At 40.8% G+C, this 22484-nt stretch overlaps 2 protein-coding genes and 1 pseudogene across 3 annotated transcripts; 2 read left to right on the top strand and 1 right to left on the bottom strand.

Moving 5' to 3' along the window:
* The first annotated feature begins 349 nt into the window (after positions 1–349).
* LOC130127554 (receptor activity-modifying protein 1-like) lies at positions 350–7301 on the top strand. 2 transcript variants are annotated; one of them, XM_056297225.1, is made up of 5 exons: positions 350–492; positions 805–888; positions 1200–1316; positions 1810–1963; positions 6311–7300. In XM_056297225.1, the coding sequence occupies exons 1-5, from the start codon at positions 432–434 to the stop codon at positions 6555–6557; spliced, it is 663 nt and encodes a 220-aa protein (XP_056153200.1). In that variant the 5' UTR covers positions 350–431; the 3' UTR covers positions 6558–7300. The 2 variants fall into 2 exon arrangements, with proteins under 2 accessions (XP_056153200.1, XP_056153199.1); XM_056297224.1 differs by having other exon boundaries at positions 352–492; positions 802–888; positions 6311–7301.
* Positions 7302–11216: 3915 nt separating this feature from the next.
* Positions 11217–17972, top strand: LOC130127132 (CD209 antigen-like). Its single transcript, XM_056296705.1, has 6 exons — positions 11217–11289; positions 11934–12050; positions 12406–13176; positions 13613–13764; positions 14458–14585; positions 16431–17972. The coding sequence occupies exons 1-6, from the start codon at positions 11217–11219 to the stop codon at positions 16597–16599; spliced, it is 1410 nt and encodes a 469-aa protein (XP_056152680.1). The 3' UTR covers positions 16600–17972.
* Positions 17973–18574: 602 nt separating this feature from the next.
* On the bottom strand, positions 18575–22246 carry LOC130127340 (UDP-glucuronosyltransferase 2A2-like; annotated as a pseudogene).
* Positions 22247–22484: the final 238 nt, after the last annotated feature.

Genomic DNA, 22484 nt, shown 5'->3' with positions numbered 1-22484 from the left:
TGTACCAGCCAGGTCAGTATAGAACCCTTTGCATAGATTGCCCCCCATGCCCCACCCCTTCCACCCATCAAGATCCGCTCTAAGTGTGAACTAAGCACAATTTGCCCCCCCCCCCATCTTCCTTTATCTCGCCATCTTTCCTTCAATCTCTTTCTTCCTCTCTCTTTCCAGCATATACAAAGTCATGATTAGCATCTATTATCTCTCCCTGATCTCTATAAACATGTCAACATCACCAGAGCACGCATGTACACACACACACACACACACGCACGCACGCACGTGCACACACACACGCATGCACGCTATGTCTGTCGACCGTGCCAAGAAAAACAAGGGTGGACCTGATCCTTAACCATTCCGTTCTCAAACTTTGAGGAAGGTCCCTCAAAGTGGCACCTCAGGCCCCTGACTGGCCTCAAAGGTTATAAATGATCCCCTCGTCTCGCTCCACCATGGTCTTGTACTTGCTCTTCCCAGCTGTAATATTAGGTATGTATCATCCATGATTGCACACATTGTATTTCAGTAATAGCAGTACTACAGCAGCAGGCTGTGTTGGCATTTCCTGTGGAAGTTTTTGTAGAATTTGTGACAATTCGGCCCCGGTGTATAGTGGCTGTTCCTTTGCCGTATGATAGGACGCTGTCATACAATGGTGGACTATGGCCAGGGGACATTTTCGTTTTAGCAAGCTGCAAATGAGGAGGCATGATGGAGATATTTTCTTTCGTCACAGCTATCTTGAACATTGAACGAGATGTTAAATAATACAAAATGGTGCAATTGCATCTTTGCAAGCAGGTATCGTGGAAACAGGCAACGTGACTGATGCTTTCAGCAAACTTGAGGGGACACAAACATCCAATGTTTCCACAAATGTTAATGGTGAGATTGCCTTTTTGTCTTTAATTCTGATTTTTTTATTGATTATTAAAATGCTGTTATTATTTTAACAAGTAGTTAATCGTACGTCTGACTTTTCATTAATTCTAAGAATAATCTCGAAGTATTTACGACAAAGATTCACCTTCAAACCAAACGTTATAATCACTAACACAGCAGCTATTTGGTGCCGGCATGGCACAGATAGGGGGTTCAGTACATCAAGAATTATATCATGGATCTATTGTAGGTAATTCATTCACCAGACACGCTGAGTCATGCTTGAATAAAATGGAAGACATTTGTGTTTACAGGTGTTATCAAGCAAGGCAATGTCACATCTATTCTACACATAGATGAGCTGATGAAACACAAGGGGGATCTGGGATTCCCAAGTAACCAGACATTCAATGTGACTTCAGAAGACCATGGTAAGATGTGATGTGTAATATTTATCTACATATATAGATAGATAGATAGATAGATAGATAGATAGATAGATAGATAGATAGATAGATAGATAGATAGATAGATAGATAGATAGATATTCTGCATGACAGAGCTGAGAAAGGTCAGAGTGAAGATTTCGTGATTCTTTGCCAACCCTGGTCCTTGTCACTGCCCTGAATTTCAAATTTCCTGTGCCTAAGCAACATTCATGTTATAGCTGAAGCCAACGATCAGGCAAATTATAAACATTCCTGTTTCCCCTCTCATCTGGCGACTTGGCAAGTTTTCTATGATGCATCAAACTGTGCATTGCTGATGAGAAATAACTTGACTTTCGTGTTGTGTTTTTTTTTTAATATATTATCTATTGGAGTCTCTCACTGTGCTGGTTAGATTTTTGTGTGCCCGCAAAAATAATATCCCTCTCCTCTACACCTGCACGCAGAGTGAGACCTGTCGTTTCTTCTCTTCTAGAAAAGTTTCAGGACCTGGAGCTTATCCTCCCAAACAAGTACTGCGATGAGGGTTTACTGGTGCAGCACAGCAATTCGTGCTGTGGCGCAGAGTTTCACATGGCTATGATGGCTATCAGCCCGGAGCTCTGGTGTAATCTGGACTACATTATCAAGTGAGCCATGCTGTCTGCGAAGATCTAACTTCTTTTGTTATGTAGGAAAAACATATTTGACTTAATATTGTTATAAGATTTAAGGACAGAAATTAAGATGGATTATGGGTGAATGGATATTAGTTGTACATGAAAATCCATCCATCCATTATCCGAACTGCTTATGTAAAGAAAAATATCTGTACTGTATAGTTCACTCCTGTAAACTAGAATTGGATGTTATAGGTTAAAAAAAAAAATTCAGCTGAAATTATCACCAGTGCTGAATGAGTACCTCTGTTGTCTCAGTTTCCCTTTATGTCAATACTGTTATGGGGATCGCTTTGTCATTGCCACTTTAATCTAATCCAGATCTGCTGAGAGTATTATTTGACAATGCAAAATGTCAAGGTCGATTGACTTTTTTTTACACCAAACACATTCTGGGTTCGCACCAGATGAGTCAGATCTGACTAACAACCAAAATCGAAAGAGACAATCTCTCGTCTCTCTTATATCTGTTCATATAGGTCCACTGTTAAATCCTGAATCATGTCGGTCACCAAGGCGTATCACGGCATGAATTAGGAAATCAGTGAATATAAAGTTTGATCTTAGAATTAACGCCGTACAGGTCACAGCTGCTGTTGTGCATCTCACATATGAACCTCTGTGTTTAAAAGAATGATGGGAAAGAAAAATGACGTGAGTGTGAGGATAGTTGGTCAAGTTTGTTTGTTTATTTGAATATTTATTTGTTTGTTTATTTGAATAGGGAGAGTGCATGTCAATGAACATTGGTATCGCAGATACACATGTAAACATGCTGGATTGTAGCAATACTGCTAATTTACATCCGTTGTCCCTAGGCAGGTCAAAGCAAAAAATAAAAACAGATGTGGTAAACCACAACACAATACAATAACACTAAAATACACAACAGTACATACAATACAACATTATACACCCCACAAAACCATACACCACAATACAATACAATACAATGCAACATAATACAATGAAACACATAACACACAAGTGACTGATATAATCAGCTGGACTGAGCTTTCACCGATTAAAAATGATATAATAGGGATATTATTGGCTGATTTAAATACCTTGAGCTATACCATGGTCTGGGTGAATACTCGATTCTGATTGGCTGCAGGACGTCCATTAATTCCTAATAATGGACACCTACTAAGTAGTTCCAGTGAAACTGTCTGTTCACCATTCTAAATCAACGTGCTGGCTGAAATGAGGAATTTATTCAACTCGCTACTTCAGGCTCCGCCTGACAGTACAGATGGCTTAGCATTTGCTTGTGATAGCTGTATGAATGATGATGATTTATTTCGAACATGTAAACAAGCATGATATACCACACAGATAAGTCATTGCCAGTCATCTGAAGTAATCAACAAACCCACACATCAAACTTAGCGAACAAATCGCCATAGTATGCATCAGATTATTTGTTGCATGTTGGAAAGGAGTAGGAGGAAGCATACACTTATTTTTTCCTACCCCTTCTCACATACTCTTAAGTTAATTCAGCTGCTATACATTTCAAACTCAATTCCCACTGTACTGTATAGCAAGTTGTGCTGCACTATACAAACTCAACTACTATGAACAATAAGAGAAAAATTAAAAACACTCGAGAGAAAGACAAAAAAAAGAGAGAAGAAAACAAATCCTAGTGTCATTTACCAAGAATAAACAGATCTCAGTGCTATCCAGCAAACAAAAGAACGTCCTCTCCGAACGTCCGGTAAATACCATTGTGTAGGGTTTTCATTACGTCATGGGGACGTTATTGCGAGACGCTCAAAAAATGTCCCTCAATAACGTCCCCGTGACGTCCCAGGAATGTCTAGTAGACTTTCCCCTAACATCCCTGTAATGTCCCGAGGATGTTACAGGGACGTCCCATGATAACATCCCCATAACATAATGAAAACCCTACACAGTGACATTTATCGGACGTTCGGAGAGGACCTTTAGGGGACGTGCTTTGAATGTCCCACAATAATGCCACGCCCCTGTGACGTCCGGAGGACATCTGGAGGACTTAACCCTAACGTCCCTGTAACGTCAGGGGAGGGGTACGTCCTGTAATAACGTCCCCGGGACATCACGGGGACGTCTCAAGGACTTTCCCCTAACTTCTCTGTAACATCCCTAGGACATTACGTCCCTGTAATGTACTCGGGATGTTCCCGTGATAACGTCCCTGTGACATAATGAAAACCGTACACAGTGACATTCTGACAATGACATTCAATGATGTTCGAGAGGACCTTTAGGGGACGTGCTTTGAACATCCCACAATAACGCCCCTGTGATGTCCAGGGGACTTTCCCCTAATGTCCCTGTAATGTTCCCTGAACATCGCGCAATAACATCCCCCGGACATCCCGGGGATGTCTCGAGGACTTACCCCTAATGTCCCTGTAATGTAGTCAGGATGTTCCCTGAACGTCGCAAAATAACGTCCTCTGGACGTCACGGGGACGTCTGCAGGACTTTACCCTGTCATACCTGTAATGTCGTCCCGCGATAATGTCCCCGTGATGTAATGAAAACCCTACACAATGATATTTATCGTACGTTCGGAGATGACCTTTAGGGGACATGCTGGGGACATTTTTTGTTTGCTGAGTACAACCCAAATATCCACTCGGTGTCATAAAAAGAAAAAAGGTAATATAGAAAGTAAAAAAAGTAATATAGCTAGCTAGTCTTGTTATTCAAATGATATTTACTGTTTGCCAGCTGTACGTAATGTTATTGACTTTGAATCTTGCTAGCATAACGTCAGCTTTCTAGCTCAAAGGGTTCTGTGAGCTGAGCGGACTACATGTAGGGTTGCCAACTCTCACGCATCTGGCGTGAGTCTTATGCTCTCGTTACACCAAGGCAAAGCTCACGTCAAAACGGCGCGACAACAACAGAGATGAACAGGCGAACTAAGTCTTTCTGGTGTAGTAATGGTTAAACTAAGCGAACGACTTTGACTCTAGAAGACAGAGCCGAGTATTCGAAAACTGGGTCTTCTATGTGGGTGTTTCCATGGAGAGGCATTTTCAATTACTCTCTAATTGGTGCACGATATTCATCTCCGTGTCTAATAAATGCTCTGTAAACAGCCAGCTAGCTTTAGGTGCACGGCAGAGAAAATCTCACTCCGGCCAGGTTACTGAAGTTCCTCTTTCAGTTTGCTCCCTGTTTCTTAAGGGTCGCCAGAGCGGATTTTATAGTTTCCATCGGTACCCTGTGAGGGCACAGCAAAGTTGTTGTTAATCCGGGACTCAACCAATCTGGTAGTGAGCCTCGACCGATCCGGTATGGTTTTGCCAGGTTACCGAAATTGCCAAGGCGTATCTAGGGTTTGTCCTATTTACTGGAAAAGTGAACATTTCCGTTGCTTAAGAATCTGAAGGGATGGTAATGATTGGTCCAGGTATTAGTCAAACCCTCAGGTGTTACCCAGGGAATCTGAGTTATGGCTTGTGAAAAGCTTTAGAGTTTGACTGAAAAACGTATGAAAATATAAATTAATGGTCTGATTTTGGTCTGATCATATCGCAGATCTAATTGCTGGCAGCAATCATTTTGTGGGAGGTTTGTATTTCGGAACTTTTTTTTTCAAGTTTCATTTTGAAGTGAAACTCTCGACTTGAATTCGCTGCAAGAGTCTCAACCATACCGTGAACTGAGAGTGAGACTTATGTGGGTTCCTGTCTGAACATAAACAGTAGGGCCAGACTTTAACGGGGCAGATATTGTCAACGGGTGTGCCTGGGGCGGGGGGGGGGGGGGGCATCGGTCACACTTAAACCTACATTCACTTGGCAGTGGGAGAGGTACAAGCTCCTTGAACAGCAATTTATTTGGCACACTCTTGATAACAGACACTTCCTGGTTGCACTTTCAGGGCAGAAAAAATGTGGTGGTAGAACAAAAGCAAATACTTTTGGAACTTCTTACAATACACGCACACACACAGAGGTGTAGAGATACATTTAGCATTCTTACTCTAACACAAACAGCATTGTTATTCACAGGGTACTCGTTTGAAATGCACTATTGTATTGAATTTAAATGTTTTTGTTTTGGTCTGTTTTTAACTTGTTGATCATAAACCAAGACTACTACTACTACTACTACTACTACTACTACTACTACTAAACCAAGACATGGGAAAAAATGATCTAAAAACAGGAATCCATAGAATTGGCTGCAATGTACTGCAAATCAAGCGGATCTTAAAAGATTCAAAAAGCGTTGAAGCATACAGCAGTGGAATATAAATCCCCCTGGTCCATTTGTAATGAACATGCTTCGTTTTCCCATTTATTGCAGACCCTACAACAACATGTCAAAATGCATGGAGAGACTGACTGACCTGGTAGGGTGCTATTTCCCGAATCCCAACGTTCAGGACTTCTTCGTGGAGATCCACTCCACTTATTTCCAAAACTGCTCTGAAGAAAAGCTGCTCCTGTCAGACGCCCCTCATGGGGTGGTGGTCGTCCTCACCCTCATCCCGGTCAGCCTCATCCCCGTCTTGGTTTTCCTGGTGGTTTGGAAGAGCAAGATCCGAGAGTGAGTCAAAAACACATATAATAATGTGTGGTGCTGTGTCAACATATAGCACGCTTATCCTCGGATTTGTGGATGGTTAATCCAACTCGGTGAAATAAGTTCTTTTTAATCACTATCTTTAGATAGAAATAAAGCTTTAGGATATGAAGTCATAGCAAGTCGCATATATATATATAGTATGTGTATATATATGTGTGTGTGTGTGTGTGTGTGTGTATATATCAACACGGATACAGAAAAAAAGATTCTAATACATTGCAGTACAGGCCTGTTTCGTGCGTCTCACACTCATCAGCTGCTAATTTCCTGTATCCGTGTTGATATTCCACTCATTAGTTGAGCACTCACAACACCATTGACGGTTTTGGAAAAAAACCCTATATATATATATATATATATATATATATGTATATGACAGCTTGCAGAATAACTGTGATTCTGTACATGATTTTTTTAAATAAAAGAAATTAATACCAATATAGAAATGTATTTATAATTAAATTTTAATGTGTTGTTATATCTTTTGGAGACTACCACCCGGGGGGTTGTTGTTTGCCTACATTTTTATCTAAAACGACGTCACAGCTTGAATTATGCAGCAGATGCAGTTTGTCATGTTAAACTGTTGTCACAATTAAAGGTTGATACTCAGTTAAAGGTCAATTTCACAAGCAATATTCTTTTAATTTTGAAATTGTTAAACTAAAACAAATAAAGATAATACTCAATATTGTATTGTTTTTTTTTTATGGCTTTAACTGTGATGACCAAGGCACAACATATATATTCAAAATCACAGTAAAGAAGCTCCTCAAGAATCACACCCCAATTCAACTGACTTAAAAAAAAAGAAGAAAAAAAAGCAACGTATATTGTACGGAAAAGAAATCACAGGTCTTCTAGCTGATGGTGGTGTCATTCTGGGTGTCACCGAGTCCCAGTTTGTGGTTCCTGTTCTATCGAAGTCTGTGGCAGACTGCTCAAAATCGAGCTGTTTCTTATAAAAATATAGAATTGCATAACAAAGACACAGATTTTGCTTGAATACATTCTACCCCTGGATGCAGGTCAAATCTGTGTGACAATAGTTCATCTGAATTCAATGCTGTTTTGTTTTCTATAGAGCTTTGTTTCGATGGATGTCATTCATTATTCATAGTCAAACGATTGAAAACATGGTTTTAGCAAAGGGAACTATTATCATCTGCTAACAAGAAATGTTGCTCAGTAGGAGAAACCCTTCCATCATATAAAGAACAGAAAATGTAAACTTGTATTGAAAAATGTGACAAAAAAAAAAAAAAATATATATATATATATATATATATATATCTCAAAATTGATATGCATCTGCTCATTTATCATCAAATGTTCCTTCTTAACATGCCACATGTGCTAAAAAAAATTAGCAAAACCTAGCGAAATCCAACACTAGATGTAGTTTTAACCAGCTGTTATCTAGCCAGGCGGCTGTCCGAGACAACAAGGATTAACAATATGGAATTATTCCCCAGGATAATTACACTAAAATAGCACCTTAACTGAAAACCAAACGTCATCTTAGGAGTTAGATATCTTTTCTTTTGCTAAATACAGATTTTTTTTTCCCGATTCTTTCATTGACTTCAGCAGATTGGGACCCAAAAGGATTTAGGATTTTTTACAAGCTAAAATGTAATCTGGCATAAATTAATATATATCTAAGATACTGTGATGTGACTGGGCCCAACACGCTCATATACAAGTTATTTGCAGTTCCCAACGAATGTCGATACTGATTAATTAAACATGTTCTTGGACTGAAGAACTGAGTATGCAAGTGTTAAAATACATTAAAGGTTAAATGTTTCCCGTGAGAAATAATACTGTATGCTGTTGGTATACTACTGTTATGTAGATTTGATGATCTCCATTATCTCGTATTCAAAGGAAAATGTGAGCATCCTGGACATTTATGGGATAAAATACAATCAGTGACATAATGTTGGAAATTTGGAATTAAAATGCTGTTGTTTGTGTTTGTGTGTGTGTGTGTGTGTGTGTGTGTGTGTGTGTGTGTGTGTGTGAGAGAGAGAGCGAGAGAGAGGAAGATGGGGAGATGGTGTTAGATAGAGTGATGGAGGAGAAAGAGAGCTAGCTATCTAATCTAACAAAAGCCTTCTGAAGTTCTTGGGTCTTGCGGGAAAGTAAAGGATGCTGAAGATAAGGGGAAGTGAGAGCATTAGCACAGAATCCCACCAGCACTATCTCTGTGTCCTCTGTATGCATTAACGTGAATCCTGAGCACACAAACACAGAGGCAATGGCACCATGAAGCCAGGTCAGCTCAAGGTACGACCTAATCTCTTCCAGATGCATGCCACCCAATTCAGGGTAACCAATTACCCCTTCACTGCCTGGCCAACCAAACACACAACTGCCGGTTCATTCTTTACATACCGAGACCTTAACTTTTAACCTTTTGACCTTAACAAAGGCCTAAAGTCTAAGATGGTGGTTCCCAATCTGAGTTGGGGGGTTTTTTGGAGGGGGGGGGGTATGAAAGAGGGTCTCCAAAGAAAAAAGAATGGGAGCCATTGACCAAAAGCATGTATTGTTTTATAGTTAGATGAAGATAGTGGGCCGTTAAAACAATGATAGCCTATTTCCTTTCACATGGCTTTCAGGGGGGGTAACGTGTTTGTTTACAGCAGGATGCCATGGGGTCCCCAAGGATAATTTCCACTGTAGTTGGAGCATTCATGCTCTTATCTTGAAGACTGTGATCCACCGACTGTTGTCACCAGAAACTGTGCTGACACTCTCCTTGTTTAAATGCCCCATAAAATGTCTACATGGAGATATTTTGAAGTATAAATAACCTTTGAAATATTGACTCAAAATTTGTATTTTCATTGTAGGAGAATATATATTGAAATATAGTATAAATATGTTATAATATATATTTATATGCAGAATAGAATACCAACACTAATATGTAAATTTAAATGTTTCATTGTTCAAACATTTGTCCAATTTTAGAGCATTGTTTTCTTCAACAAGTCTCAATGACGCAAAATGCCTTATTATTTTCTGGCATAAGGCTTCCAGATATGCTCCAGTCGTTTTCCTTCCCCCCATTATGTTGTTTATGTGTTCTTTGAGATACTGTAAACAGCCATCCGTGTGTGGATAGCGGTGTCACCAACCCTCTTCATGTCAAAGAAAGCTCTGCACAATGCAGAGCGTGCACAGGCCTGATGCATGTTGCCATCTGCTGGCTTATTGTATGGACAGGAGTGTTGTTGGAGGTACACAAACTGACACTGAGAAACTGATAGTCATAGCAGAGCAATGAATTACAGTGAGCTTTTATGCAATCTTCAGTCCGTGTTCAAAAGTTTTCTTGAGTAACTTTTAAAACTTTTAAAGACATGAAATATTATTGTTGTTGTTTTTTTATGAGAGAGAAATCAAATGTGGGGAGATTTTAGGCAAAACCAGTTTTGCCTCCGACAGCATGCCACCAAATTCCAGTATGGGATGATGCTGATCCCTTAAATGGCTTTACGTCTATTGTTAGAGGAGAGCTAAGGCAACATTAAACAGAACGTGTCATTGCCACCCTGTTTAGGAACAGCGGGGGGTACTAAGAGAGGTATAAATTAGTCATAGGCAGACCTAGACCGCTCTCCTTTCTTCATCACAACCCAGTCACCTTATCTCAGAGCAACCCCAAAACTCACGTTTTAGTGACCAAACTACTGTCTTAACCAGATAACTTTCCCAACATACATCAAGCCTTGGTGGTCACGCTACAATAGTGTGGTAAGTCCTTACTTTATAAAAATTAACCTCCTGTTTTTTTTTCTTTGTAACCAGTCAGATCAGATGAGAAAGACCATGCTCATAACATGTTGTGTTGGTTGTAATGAATAATGACATAATGCTAATTATATTTTGATTTGAGATCTGAAATCTTCCTCCTCCTGAGTCCTGAGTAAATGACTTGTGCCATGTGCTGTAGGTTAAACATATTTGATTTTATCATATTTTATATATTTTATTTATTTATTTATATATTATATTTTGTTATATTTTATATTTTTGTGTTTGTATTTTTATATATTCATATTATTTATTATTCATAATAACTAGGTATTATATTTATTTAATTATATTTTGATTTGAGATCTGAAGTCTTCCTTCTCATGAGTCCTGAGTAAATAACTTGTGCCCTGAGCTGCAGGTTAAACATAATACTTTGACGCATGGGTAGAACAATGATGAAACTGTAGTACCTTGATGGTACACAGCAGGAAAACAACAGAAACCTTTAATCAGAAGAGTTAATAAGACTTTAAAACTTTTTTTTCTTTTCTGCATCTATCTGCAGTACAAGTCCGCTGACACACAATACACAATAGCTGCTAAGATGTCTGGCTTATGTTTTGAACAAGCAGCATATTCATGCCATTGAAGCTACTGTATGTCAAGCCCAGACACACAAAACCTCACACCTGGAGACTCCGTGTAACTTTTAACACCGTGCATCCTTTTAGACGAAGATAAAACAGACCGAACAAAATGAGTTTGCATTTAATCTCTGCCGGGGTTGTTCCTGGTGCTGTTTAAAAGCCTCTGTTCTGTCCTGCTGGAGCCAGAGACGCCCTTTACAAGTAGGATGGAGAAGCAACATTGGATCCCATCGCCTGCAGCAAACCCAAAGACACCAGCCAAGCAAGAATCACAGCTATGTGAGTAAAGCAGTCCTTTCAATACCAAAGAGATCTCGCGTTCAAAGCATCCTAATGTCTCCCAATTCATCTACACTTTGAGAACTTGTAAATGTCTAAAGTTGCTGCCATGGCTTTGTAATGTAAAAAACAAAAGACTATATAAACAATGAAAACACTATAAATAAAAAAATAGACAATATGTTCATTTATGATGATGATGATGATGATGATAATTTGATGATATACTCTATTAATCCCCATGGGGAAATTGTGCTCTGCATTTAACCCATCCTAGCTGTGTAGCTAGGAGCAGCAGGAAGCTGCAGCGCCCGGGGACCAACTCCAGTTCTGTTGCCTTGGTCAGGGGCACAGACAGGAGTATTAACCCTAACATGCATGTATGTTAGATGGTGGGGGGAAACCGGAGCACCTGGAGAAAACCCACCACAGATACGGGGAGAACATGCAGACTCCTCACAGAGGATGACCTGGGATGACCCCCAAGGTTGGACAACCCTGGGGTTTGAACCCAGGACCTTCTTGCTGTGAGGCGACAGCGCTAACCAGTGGGCCACCGTGCCACCCAATCTGTAATTGTAAATTGTAAATAATAATGGTAATGATGATGACCATGACCAACTTAAAAAAATCTTTTATTTCAGGTTCGGTTTGCCCATACATCAAGAAACCAGCTATGGGTCATCCGCTTTACACCGTGGTTGCTCTGTCCACTCTCTGCTTCGTGATGCTGGTGACCTGCATAGCACTCGCCATGTTGTGTATGTATGATGGACAAATCAGAGAGAGTTTCCTGTTAGATTCTGACAAAGTTGAAAAAAGTTGATCCTATCCTCACAGAGCCGGCTGCTAATATTTGGTGAAAATCTAATTTTTGCAAAATACAGGTCCTCCATATTTTTTGAGATATTAGTCAGAATGATAATAGTGTACTTGAGGTAATGTTTGGTTGTAGAAAAATAATGCACGAGGTTTTCATTCCTTTTTCCTCTCTTCTAATTAATTCTAATTTTAGTTCTAATTAATTCTTTCTTAGCATCGCTAGAGGAACCTGGAGAAGCAACATTTTCTCCCCTATGTTGACAAAAGTGGAAAAAAATTGTCTTTAATTTGTAGATAACGATGAATCAGAAAACAAGCCAGAGTGGAAGAGTCTTCTCTTTGACTACCAGAACATCAGCCAGCATTACCTCACCGCTACTGAGGAGAACGATAAACTGGAAAGAGACAACCAGAACTTGAAGCAACGCCATGCCCGGCTTGTTGAGGAGACCAAAGTCCTTAACAGAAGCTTGAACAATCTCACCTCCATTAACCACGCAATGATTTTGGAGAGCAACCAGTTGCATGTTGAAATCACAAATCTGACCTCTGTAAACTTACAGCTCACACAAGACAACGACCAGCTGGTCCAGTACAGCAATGAGCTGGAGGAAAAGGAATGGAACATGTCCCAATCTGTTGCCAGGCTAATAAAGTCCTATGTGCAGATAGAAGAGGAGAGAGACAACCTCTCTGCAGCAAACACCCTTTTGAAGTATGAGCTGTTTCAAGCCAAAGAGCAAAACCAAGACCTCCTGGAAAGACATTCCCAGTTTCAAGGAGAAATCCAGAATCTGACTGAGAGGATTGAAAGAGACTGTTTCCTGTGGGATGACTGTGAGGAAGTATTACAAAACAATACGCATATCCAAGGGATGGTCGAGGAGTTCCAAGAGCGAAACAAGAACCTGACCACCCTGCTTGACAGAGAGAGGAAGGATGCAGCTGAGAAAAAGAGAAGCAGACAGGAAGAGATGGACAGGATGTTGGCGGAAATGCGTTCGATGAACGAGGCCTTTCGCTCTCTAGACCTCTACTGCCCCGTGGTTAACCAGAAGACGAATGGTACGGCTTTACAACATTACATTTATTCTGTTTTCTCCTCAAAGAGTAACATTTAGTCATTATGTTCAAGTGTGCCAGTGAACTTGCTTACCTCCCAAAGCAAAACTAAAAGCTGGGTGGGTTCCCACAGTTACCTCTTGCTTTCTTTTCTGATTTTAATCTCAAAACACCAGCTGCAGATTTCATTTTCATATGAGACAAAGTGACAGGTTCAAGTTGCGGTCCTGTGGTTTCTCACTTAATTGTTAATTCTCATAAATACTGACTCATTGACCGGAGGGATTATGTGGGAAATTTAGCCTAACTGAGTAGTGGTCCCTTTTCACAGTTCAAATAATGTATCACATCATGACAAGATTAAACCTGTAGCACAAAACAATGAGGAACCACATATTATAGATCGTGGTAATAGGATTTTCTCAATCCTTCTCCACAGAGAGGATTTGCAAAAGATGTCATGGGAGCTGGAAACTGTTCCAGAACAGGTGTTACTACTTCTCCTCTCGCACGCTCACCTGGAAGGCCAGCAGAGCCTGGTGTCAGACACAGGGTGGCGACCTGCTCATCATTAACACCAAGCAAGAACAGGTAAGAGACAAAAACAAGCACAGACACATTTCCATTCATATCAGTTCCTAATTCTAGCAAAAATTTTCTTTTGATTGTGCGAACTGTTATAGTCTGTTTAATTTAGGTCATGAAATGCAACTCTTTGATAGGACACTTAAAAAAACAAAAACAAAACTCTGTCTGGGTAGCGTGGCGGTCTATTCCGTTGCCTACCAACACGGGGATCACTGGTTCAAATCCCCGTGTTACCTCTGGCTTGGTTGGGAATCCCTACAGACACAACTGGCCATGTCTGCGGGTGGGAAGCCAGATGTGGGTATGTGTCGTCGTTGCTGTACTAGCGCCTCCTCTGGTCGGTCGGGGCACCTGTTTGTGGGGGAACTGGGGGGAATAGCATGATCCTCCCACGCGCTACGTCCCCCTGGTGCTACATTCCCATGGCGAAACTCCTCACTGTCAGGTGAAAAGAAGCAGCTGGTGTCTCCACATGTATCGGAGGAATCATGTGGTAGTCTACAGCCCTCCCCAGATTGGCAGAGGGGGTGGAGCAGCGACGAGGACGGCTCGGAATAGTGGGGTAATAGGCCAAGTAAAATTGAGGAGAAAAAGGGGGGAAATCCAAATGAAAAAAAAAATACTGAGAGAACTGGTCATTTGTTCCTGTCACCTAACCGCTAGTTATCTTGCTTCTTCATGGTTTTTACTCTGTAGAGTTTTATTTTTGCCACCGGCAAGGCCCTGGACCAGGCAAACACCAGGATTTGGATTGGCATGACAGATGCAGAGAAAGAGGGAGACTGGCACTGGGTCGATAGCAGCCCGGTCACTTCAGAGCTTGGGTAATGTCAGAGGCACTTGACCAAGGCAAACGAGTACTTATTTCCTTGAGATAGCGATGGTTACACTGCACATTACAGCTCACTGTTTAGGCATCAAATTAAAGGCTATTTGACGTGACCGGTTCTTGTTTCCACCAGCATGACTGTTATTTACCCGACCTTGACTGAATATTTGCATTGGATTTGCACGTGTTTGGTTGCAACAAGAGTAAAATATAAGCACAAACAAGGCTGCCAGGTGTTTCCATTACTGAGGGGATCAGTGCATTCTTTAAAGTAACAGGTTACAGTATTCTAGGCCATTGTTTATTTTTGACTGTAATCATGGGAATAATGTTTCTGGGTTATACAAGGTTACCCAAGTGTTTCTCACATCATGATGCAGGTGCTGAAATGTGCATCCTGCTTATTAGTAATGGGTCTCCACTTCAATAAAAATGTTTTAAAGAGCCTGGGTCACAAGACCAATGTATTACCTAATAGAAAACCATTAAGCATGGGGATAACTATGTACTTGCAATGCAAATCATCACTAATATGGTCAATAGCCTCAGTGTGGTACATGTAAATTAGCGATGTGAAATGAAATGAGGTTATTTTGGAGGGAAAAAAACATTACCTGAAGAACTTAAGTTACTTTGTATTCCTAAAAAGTACATTGAAAGGGCATCCTGGTGGTATAACCAGTGTTGGGAGGGTTACTTTTAAAATGTATCCTGCTACAGATTACAAAATATATGTCATGAAGTGTAATTTGTAATGTATTCTGTTAGATTACTCAATGTGAGTAACGTATTTTAAATACTTTGGATTACTTTAATATTTTCTTACATTGTGTGTAACAGTATATGTAGCATTCACACAATGCTACTTACTTGAGTAGTCTATTCTGTTTCTTCTATTGTATCAACTGGCTGAATGCATCTGAGTCATCTTAAACATATATTAACAAAGGCTAGAGGAGCATGTAAACACAAAAGATCTATGATTTTTTATCTGGTAAAAAAAAAGAAAGAAGAGAACTTTTCCATGTCCTTTTCTTTATTTCCATAGCTGTTAGAATGAAAAACCTTAGACAAAGATGAAAATATAGCATACTGTTTTACTGAATTTACTGTTGAACTAACATTTAGGTATCACTTTCACTGCATTTTGTGTCGCAATCCTCTTAAAATAAGAATGGCACCAAAGGGAAAAAAAAGTAATCCATTAATTTTAAGAATCTAACTGTATTCCGAATACCATAAATTTAAATTGTAACTGTATTTGAATATAGTTACTCGTATTTTGTATTCTAAATACATAACACCCTTACATGTATTCCGTTACTCCCCAACACTGGGTATAACCAGATAAGGGTGTACCGTGTACCATGTATGCTTCCTCTCTGTGTCTGCTGCACTGTTAATAAGGCTGAAATAAGGCCCAAATATAATCTTTAAGCATCATGATTTGTTCCCCATTTTATTCAATTTCATGTCATCAATAATGGTTACTCTTTAAATATTTTATTTAGAAATAAAACTCTTAAAATGTCTCCTGGTGATTAAACTGTAATGCTTGCATACTGTGATCATTTAATATACTGTTCTATATGTGTTCTACTATATCAGGTGTTTTGCTGTAATATTCCAAATATGCATGCAGATGGAATCATTTTGTTGCGGCATTATGTGTAATATTTCTCCAGCCAGTGGAATAATGTGTCCTGTCATAATAAGATTTAGGCAACCCTGTCGATAACATGCGATGTGAGGAGAACGAATTGTGGCTTGTTTTGATAACCCAGGGACACATGACAAAGAAAAAGGGGATGTAACTTGCATGTTGTTGCTATTTCTTCAGATTCTGGCTGAACAGACCTGGAAAAGGAACTGAGCCTGATGACTGGAAGCTGGACAACCCTAAAGGAGAGGACTGTGGACATATAGACACAAGTGAAAGAGAACACAGTTCCTGGATGGATGGCTCTTGTGATGTCTCCTACAGATGGATTTGTGAAAAGAGCTCTTGATATAGCACCAAAAAACGAATTTTTTGTTTTATTTTATAAATCCATCCACTCCATCCATTATCCAAGCCGCTTATCCTACTCAGGGTCGCGGGATGCTGGAGCCTTTACCAGCAGTCATTGGGCGGCAGGCGGAGAGACACCCGGCAAAACAAATTGACGTGTTTAATGTTGCTAATTACAAAAGGGGTTTTCTACAAATCACATGTATGCAATTGCAGTACATTATTCAAACCAGTTTAATAAGGGCAACACATTTTTTATTTTATGTTATTTTTTATTACAAAGGCAATACATAATCTTTATAGTTTTGTTCATGTTTAAACACTCATATGTAATCCCAGCCGGTGGGAACCAGCCAGTTGGAGGTGAAGTGGATGTGGCTGAACAAACAATAGCAGAGCCATTGCATTATGCAACACAGATGGGTTGGTTCCTCTTCAGCTCAAAGGACAGATGGACTTCCCTTTGAGCTGTACAGACTTTGACCGATGTTTGGTGAACTTGTGGTTGTGACCAACCAGGTGAAAGGTTAGTATGCATTTCCCATCTGAATGTAATATACCCATATGAGGTCGTGTATTGACAATAAATGTGATGTTGACTTACATATTTTATGCTATAATTAAACACTTTCTTGTCTTGTTAATGTCTTCATATTTGTGGTTTCAATATCCAATGTCCTATTGAAGCAGAAAAAAAATCTACCGTAATTAGTTCAGGTAGTATTTTCCTCTTTTTTCACAATGTATAAATCTGAGCAATCACAATTGATTTTAATTCAAATTTTCATATTGATAAATTTACAAAGCATTACATTACATTACAGTCATTTAGCTGACACTTTTATCCAAAGCGACTTACAATAAGTGCATTTAATGTAAGAAATCAGGAGAACTAGTAGTCATCAGAGGTCTAAACAAGCATCTAAGAGCAAAACCAGTGCTAAAGTAAAAGTGTAAGAAAGATTTTTTTTTTGCTAAGAACAAGTAACAGGGTAGCAGTTCTTAAAAAGGTGAGTTTTCAACCTGCCTTCCTATGAGGATATCAAGTCTAATATGTATATAAATATAGTCAGGGGCGCCAACAGGGGGGGACAAAGGGGACAGTTATCCCCGGGCCTCAGATCGGGGGGCATCAAACTGACCCCTAACCTTAAAATAATCTGCTGGAATATTTTGTCAAAAATAAATATCCATGAAGATTTAACTAAGTGTTTCTCAGTAACAAAAAAGCTTATTATTCTATTATTGCTTATTTTCCTTGACATAGAGGTCAGAACAGATTCATATGTAGCCTACATGAGATGATTTATAGTGCACGGCGGGGGGCCTCGCGAGATCATCTAGTCCCGGGCCTCGGCTAGGCTGACGGCGCCCCTGAATATAGTCATACATATATGTGTATAAATATTTGTGTGTGTGTGTGTCTGTGTATGATTTATAAAAAAAAATCACATTGTGTGTAGTATGTGTGTGTTTAAGATGACTTGTTCAGGGGTGTCCGGGTGGCGTGGCGGTCTATTCTGTTGTATACCAGCACAGGGATCGCCAGTTCGAATCCCCGTGTTACCTCTGGCGTCATCGGGCAGCCCTACTGACACAATTGGCCACGTCTGCGGGTGGGAAGCCGGATGTGGATATGTGTCTAGTCGGTCGGGGCGCTTGTTCAGGAGGGAGGGGGAACTGGGGGGAGTGGCGTGATCCTCCCACGCGCTACATCCCTCTGGCGAAATGCCTCACTGTCAGGTGAAAAGCAGTGGCTGGTGACTCCACCTGTATCGGAGGAGGCATATGGTAGTCTGCTGCCCTCCCTGGCCCAGCAGAGGGGGTGAAGCAGCGAGTGGGACAGCTCAGAAGAGTGGGGTAATTGGCTGGATACAGCTGGGGAGAAAAAGCGGGGAACTAAAAATCCCCCCCGAAAAAAAAGGATGACTTGTTCATTTGATGGACACTAGCTTCATGTAAAGAGCCAGTTACTAGTCTTTCTTGGGTTTGCTTCTCCTGGACAGTCTGAGGCAGACTAAGCATATTGATCCAACTGTAATGACTGCCAAGATCAACCCCACAATCAACAATAAGCATAAAACATCCAGAGAATAATAGGAGTACCAGGGCATCTTATAGGATTCAGTGCGTAAGTGCCCTGCTCCTTTGTGCCGCATAACAAACTCAATCCAGTAGAAGGCAGTATCCAAAGGATGCATTGGCTTGTCCCGATAAAGATTGGAGAGTCGCTGCATATTATACCTGTAGGAAGGATTGTCAAGAACCTCTTGTACCGCTTCAAGGAAGCTCTCGCTGGTGATTTGGGTCACATCTAACATCTTAGCAGCCCCCCGCACTTCAAGTCTTAAAAGGTTTTCCAACTGGTCAAACAGGAGGGGTAAACCTACAACCAGCACACCATGGTAAATGGATTCATAAATTCCATTAGTGCCACCATGAGCCACGAAAGCTTTGACCTTTGGATGACCCAAGAGATCATTCTGAGGCATCCATTTTACCAGCAGGGTGTTGTTGCCCAAACTGTTGGGCCGCTCACCTGCATGCCTCCATATGACCTTCTGTGGAAGCTGGGCAAAGGCGGCAGCGATTGTCGAGGTGATCTCAACAGGTAAGCCTTTAATCAATGTCCCAAGTGACATCAGGATAACGCCGTGGTCCCCAGAGCTTTGAACAAACTCCTCCAGCTCTGACGGCAAAGGCTCTGAGGGCTTACATTGAAAACCACCAATGTATGCAATGTTCGGCATGGTGGGCCTAGGGAACTCAAAGACAAAATCCACCCTCATCAGCCACATGTCTACCCCTCGCAAGAGATGATAGAAGCTCACATCTGGTTCAAGGTACCTGTCAACAAGTATATTATAATGAGGGCTTACAATATATCTATCAACCAAGATGCCGAGGAAATAGTAGAGCATGTTTTTGAGCCTTTGCCCAAAGGTCATCTTGTCTGAAACAACATATCCAGAGGTTGGTACGTCGGATAGCGGTAAGGGAGCTGTCACAAAATGGCCCTCACCAGTTGGGATCAGTCTCACATTCAAAACAGTGGGTAGCTTGAGCTCGTGGGCCACCAGAACTCCCACAGGCAAACCTGGGTCAATGAGAGCCACATCATACTGAGTATCCCGAAGACGCTGCATCAGAACTTTATTCTCAAATATCTCCACTGCCAGCTGACTGGCCTGTTGGTGGAGCGTTGACACCATTTTGAGCATTTCTCTGCTGAAAGACACAAAAGCCAATACAGATGCTCCTTCCTTCTGGATTGCCAGCATCTTGACCAGGAAGGTAACAAAAAAGTCCTGCTCCTCGAAGATGATGGCTTCTGGCAGGGTGATGGTGACGGAACGGTAGTGTGGGGCTTCTTCTTTGATGTACCAGCTACTGGCCGTGCGGATTACGGTGACCTCATGACCCCTAGCGTGGAGGCCTTGGATTAGTAGGTTCATATTGACCCAATGGCTGCCATCCACGGGAAGACAAGAATCTTTCCAGCCTGGACAGCGGGACCATCCAGGAGGGCTAAAGTCACCACCAGTAGCACAAAGGTATATCCTGGAAGATGCTGCATGGCTCAACTCTAAACATGAAAAGAACATACGTCAGTTTGTTGTGAACAAAATTAAACTTTATGACATACTAATAAAGTTATAGCATAGTAATTCTCAAATCTTGAAAGGGCTTTTTTTATACTTGTCGCTGTTGCATTCCAGTATTAAAGTCAAAAGATGATCATAAAATAATCAACAGTTGCTCTGAACCCAGCCTACATTGACCAGGCATAGGATGGACCCACCAGTACATCCACAGATTAAATTGATGCAAAACCCACCTTGATAACACAAAGCATTATCCAGAATATGCAAACCTGTTCAGAATTTTAGCTCATTTTAACTCATCTCTATTGCCATTTAGTGACAAAGAAGAACTGTATTTTCAAGAAAGGGAGATTGGGTAGGACAAGGATTTAAAATAATGGGTTACACAATCTCCCAGGACCTAAGGTGAGCGTCCATTGTAGACAAAATCATCAAAAAGGCCCAACAGAGGATGCACTTTCTCCGCCATCTCAAGAAATTCAACCTGCTTCAGGAACTGCTGATCCAGTCCTACACTGCAATAATCCAGTCTGTCCTCTGCACATCCATCAATGTCTGGTTTGGCTCAGCAACCAAACAGGACAGGGACAGACTACCACAGACAGTTAGGTCTGCAGAGAAAATCATTGGTGCCAACCTGCCCCCCCCCCCCCCCCATTCAGGACTTATACACCTCCAGGAAATGGGCAGGCAGCATGACTGCAGACCCATCACACCCTGGTCACAACCTGCGTTCCAACCTACATTCCTACAACCTACATTCCAACTCATCCCCTCTGGTAGGCGTTACAGAACACTGTACCCCAAAACAACCAGACACAAGAACAATTTCTTTCAAATGAATGCTTAACACTCAATAAATCCAACCATTTTGTATATACTGTACTGTACATTGTACATATACTGGTACACTCTGTCATGTCCATCTACCTCAGGCATGTATGTAAGTAACCTGCTATCATCTATTTCAGCATCTCTCATATATTCTCTGCACCATTGCACTTTATCACCTCTTATTTCACCTGTATATAGTTAATCCTTGTGTATATATCTGTTGTTGTGTTGTAGTGTTGTTATTCTATGTTAATTACACTGAGAGAGCCACAAAACCGGAGTCAAATTCCATGTATGTGCAAACCTACATGGCCAATAAACATGATTCTGATTCTGATTATCCGTTAATTGATTGTAGAATTATAAGAGCTCTGTGTCGCAGGCTGTTGCGATATTGTCGTGTTTATGTTAATAATGGGCTGCAGTTGTTACCGTTGGCTGTGTAATGATCAAGTGTTTTAAGCCTTTTATCCCCCTGGACTTATGGTTGCATGAATTACACGAAGGAAGAAAAAAAAAACATCGAAAACCATTCCCCATTCATAAAAAAAAGAAGAAAAATGGTTCAGTTAAGTATGACTTTTGGGTGGACTTGCCAAAGGAAACAAAATGAGTGATGGGATAATGTATAACCAGAACAGCTGTTTTTGGTTTTAACTGGTGGAACATACATTTTCAGATACTCATACTCAACAATGAAAGTGTAATTTAAGTAAAAAAAGTCAGATATAGCTTTAAGAGCTTGTAGTGCAAGGGAATACATATTATCTCCAGTAAAAACGTAGACTCTCATCTGTATGCAGCAGTGAAATTGCTCACACCACAGTGTCCGTGCATAGCATGCAAAAGCATTTCCTTGGTGGCCTGTTATGTTTTTGAATACTTCCTTTCCCCTAAAACTGTGGGGGTGTAAAAGCTTACAAGCAAACTTTTTCACCATGCAGTGATTATTTTAGTCCTTGCCACCGTTTAAGAGCGATAAGCTTAGTGCAAAGTACAGAAACTCATTAAGAGAAAAGCAAAGGCAGACAGTGTAAACATGCCGTAAACAAAACGAACATTTTCATGAGGGATCGTCACAAGTTTGTCAGTTTTACTCTTTCTGAGCTGTTGCGGGAATTGAACAGATTGAGAGCTACTGTTGCCTACCTGGAATCCCCGAGATTGTGGAGCTGTGTATCTCTTCATCTCACTGAAGGCCTGCTGCTTATATGAAAAAGGCTTCAAATTCCAAGCCAAGAGTACCACCATGTTGCATAATGGGGGAGTAGTGGGTGGGTCATACAGAATGAACTGCAGCTGTTTGTGTGCGTGCGCATGCGTGTGTGCGCATGCACGTGTGTGTGTGCGTGCGTGTGTGTGTTGTTACGGGTGGTATTATAGCACCACCCAGTGGATGTTAACTGTAGCTAATGTTACGTAAGGCACGCAGTTTCCTGCGTGC

Source organism: Lampris incognitus, chromosome 17 (assembly GCF_029633865.1).
Source record: "Lampris incognitus isolate fLamInc1 chromosome 17, fLamInc1.hap2, whole genome shotgun sequence".
Classification (NCBI taxonomy): domain Eukaryota; kingdom Metazoa; phylum Chordata; class Actinopteri; order Lampriformes; family Lampridae; genus Lampris; species Lampris incognitus.
Note: the sequence above shows the minus strand (reverse complement) of the source record. Positions and strands in the feature narration are given on the sequence as shown.

Excerpts from the sequence above, each read along its gene's own strand:
- LOC130127554 (XM_056297224.1), top strand. The coding sequence starts at position 432 with ATGATCCCCTCGTCTCGCTCCACCATGGTCTTGTACTTGCTCTTCCCA. Across the intron at positions 1,317-1,809 it reads TGTGACTTCAGAAGACCATG|AAAAGTTTCAGGACCTGGAG; the intron begins GTAAGATGTGAT and ends CTTCTCTTCTAG. Across the intron at positions 1,964-6,310 it reads AATCTGGACTACATTATCAA|ACCCTACAACAACATGTCAA; the intron begins GTGAGCCATGCT and ends CATTTATTGCAG.
- LOC130127132 (XM_056296705.1), top strand. The coding sequence starts at position 11,217 with ATGGAGAAGCAACATTGGATCCCATCGCCTGCAGCAAACCCAAAGACA. Across the intron at positions 11,290-11,933 it reads CAAGCAAGAATCACAGCTAT|GTTCGGTTTGCCCATACATC; the intron begins GTGAGTAAAGCA and ends CTTTTATTTCAG. Across the intron at positions 13,177-13,612 it reads GGTTAACCAGAAGACGAATG|AGAGGATTTGCAAAAGATGT; the intron begins GTACGGCTTTAC and ends CCTTCTCCACAG.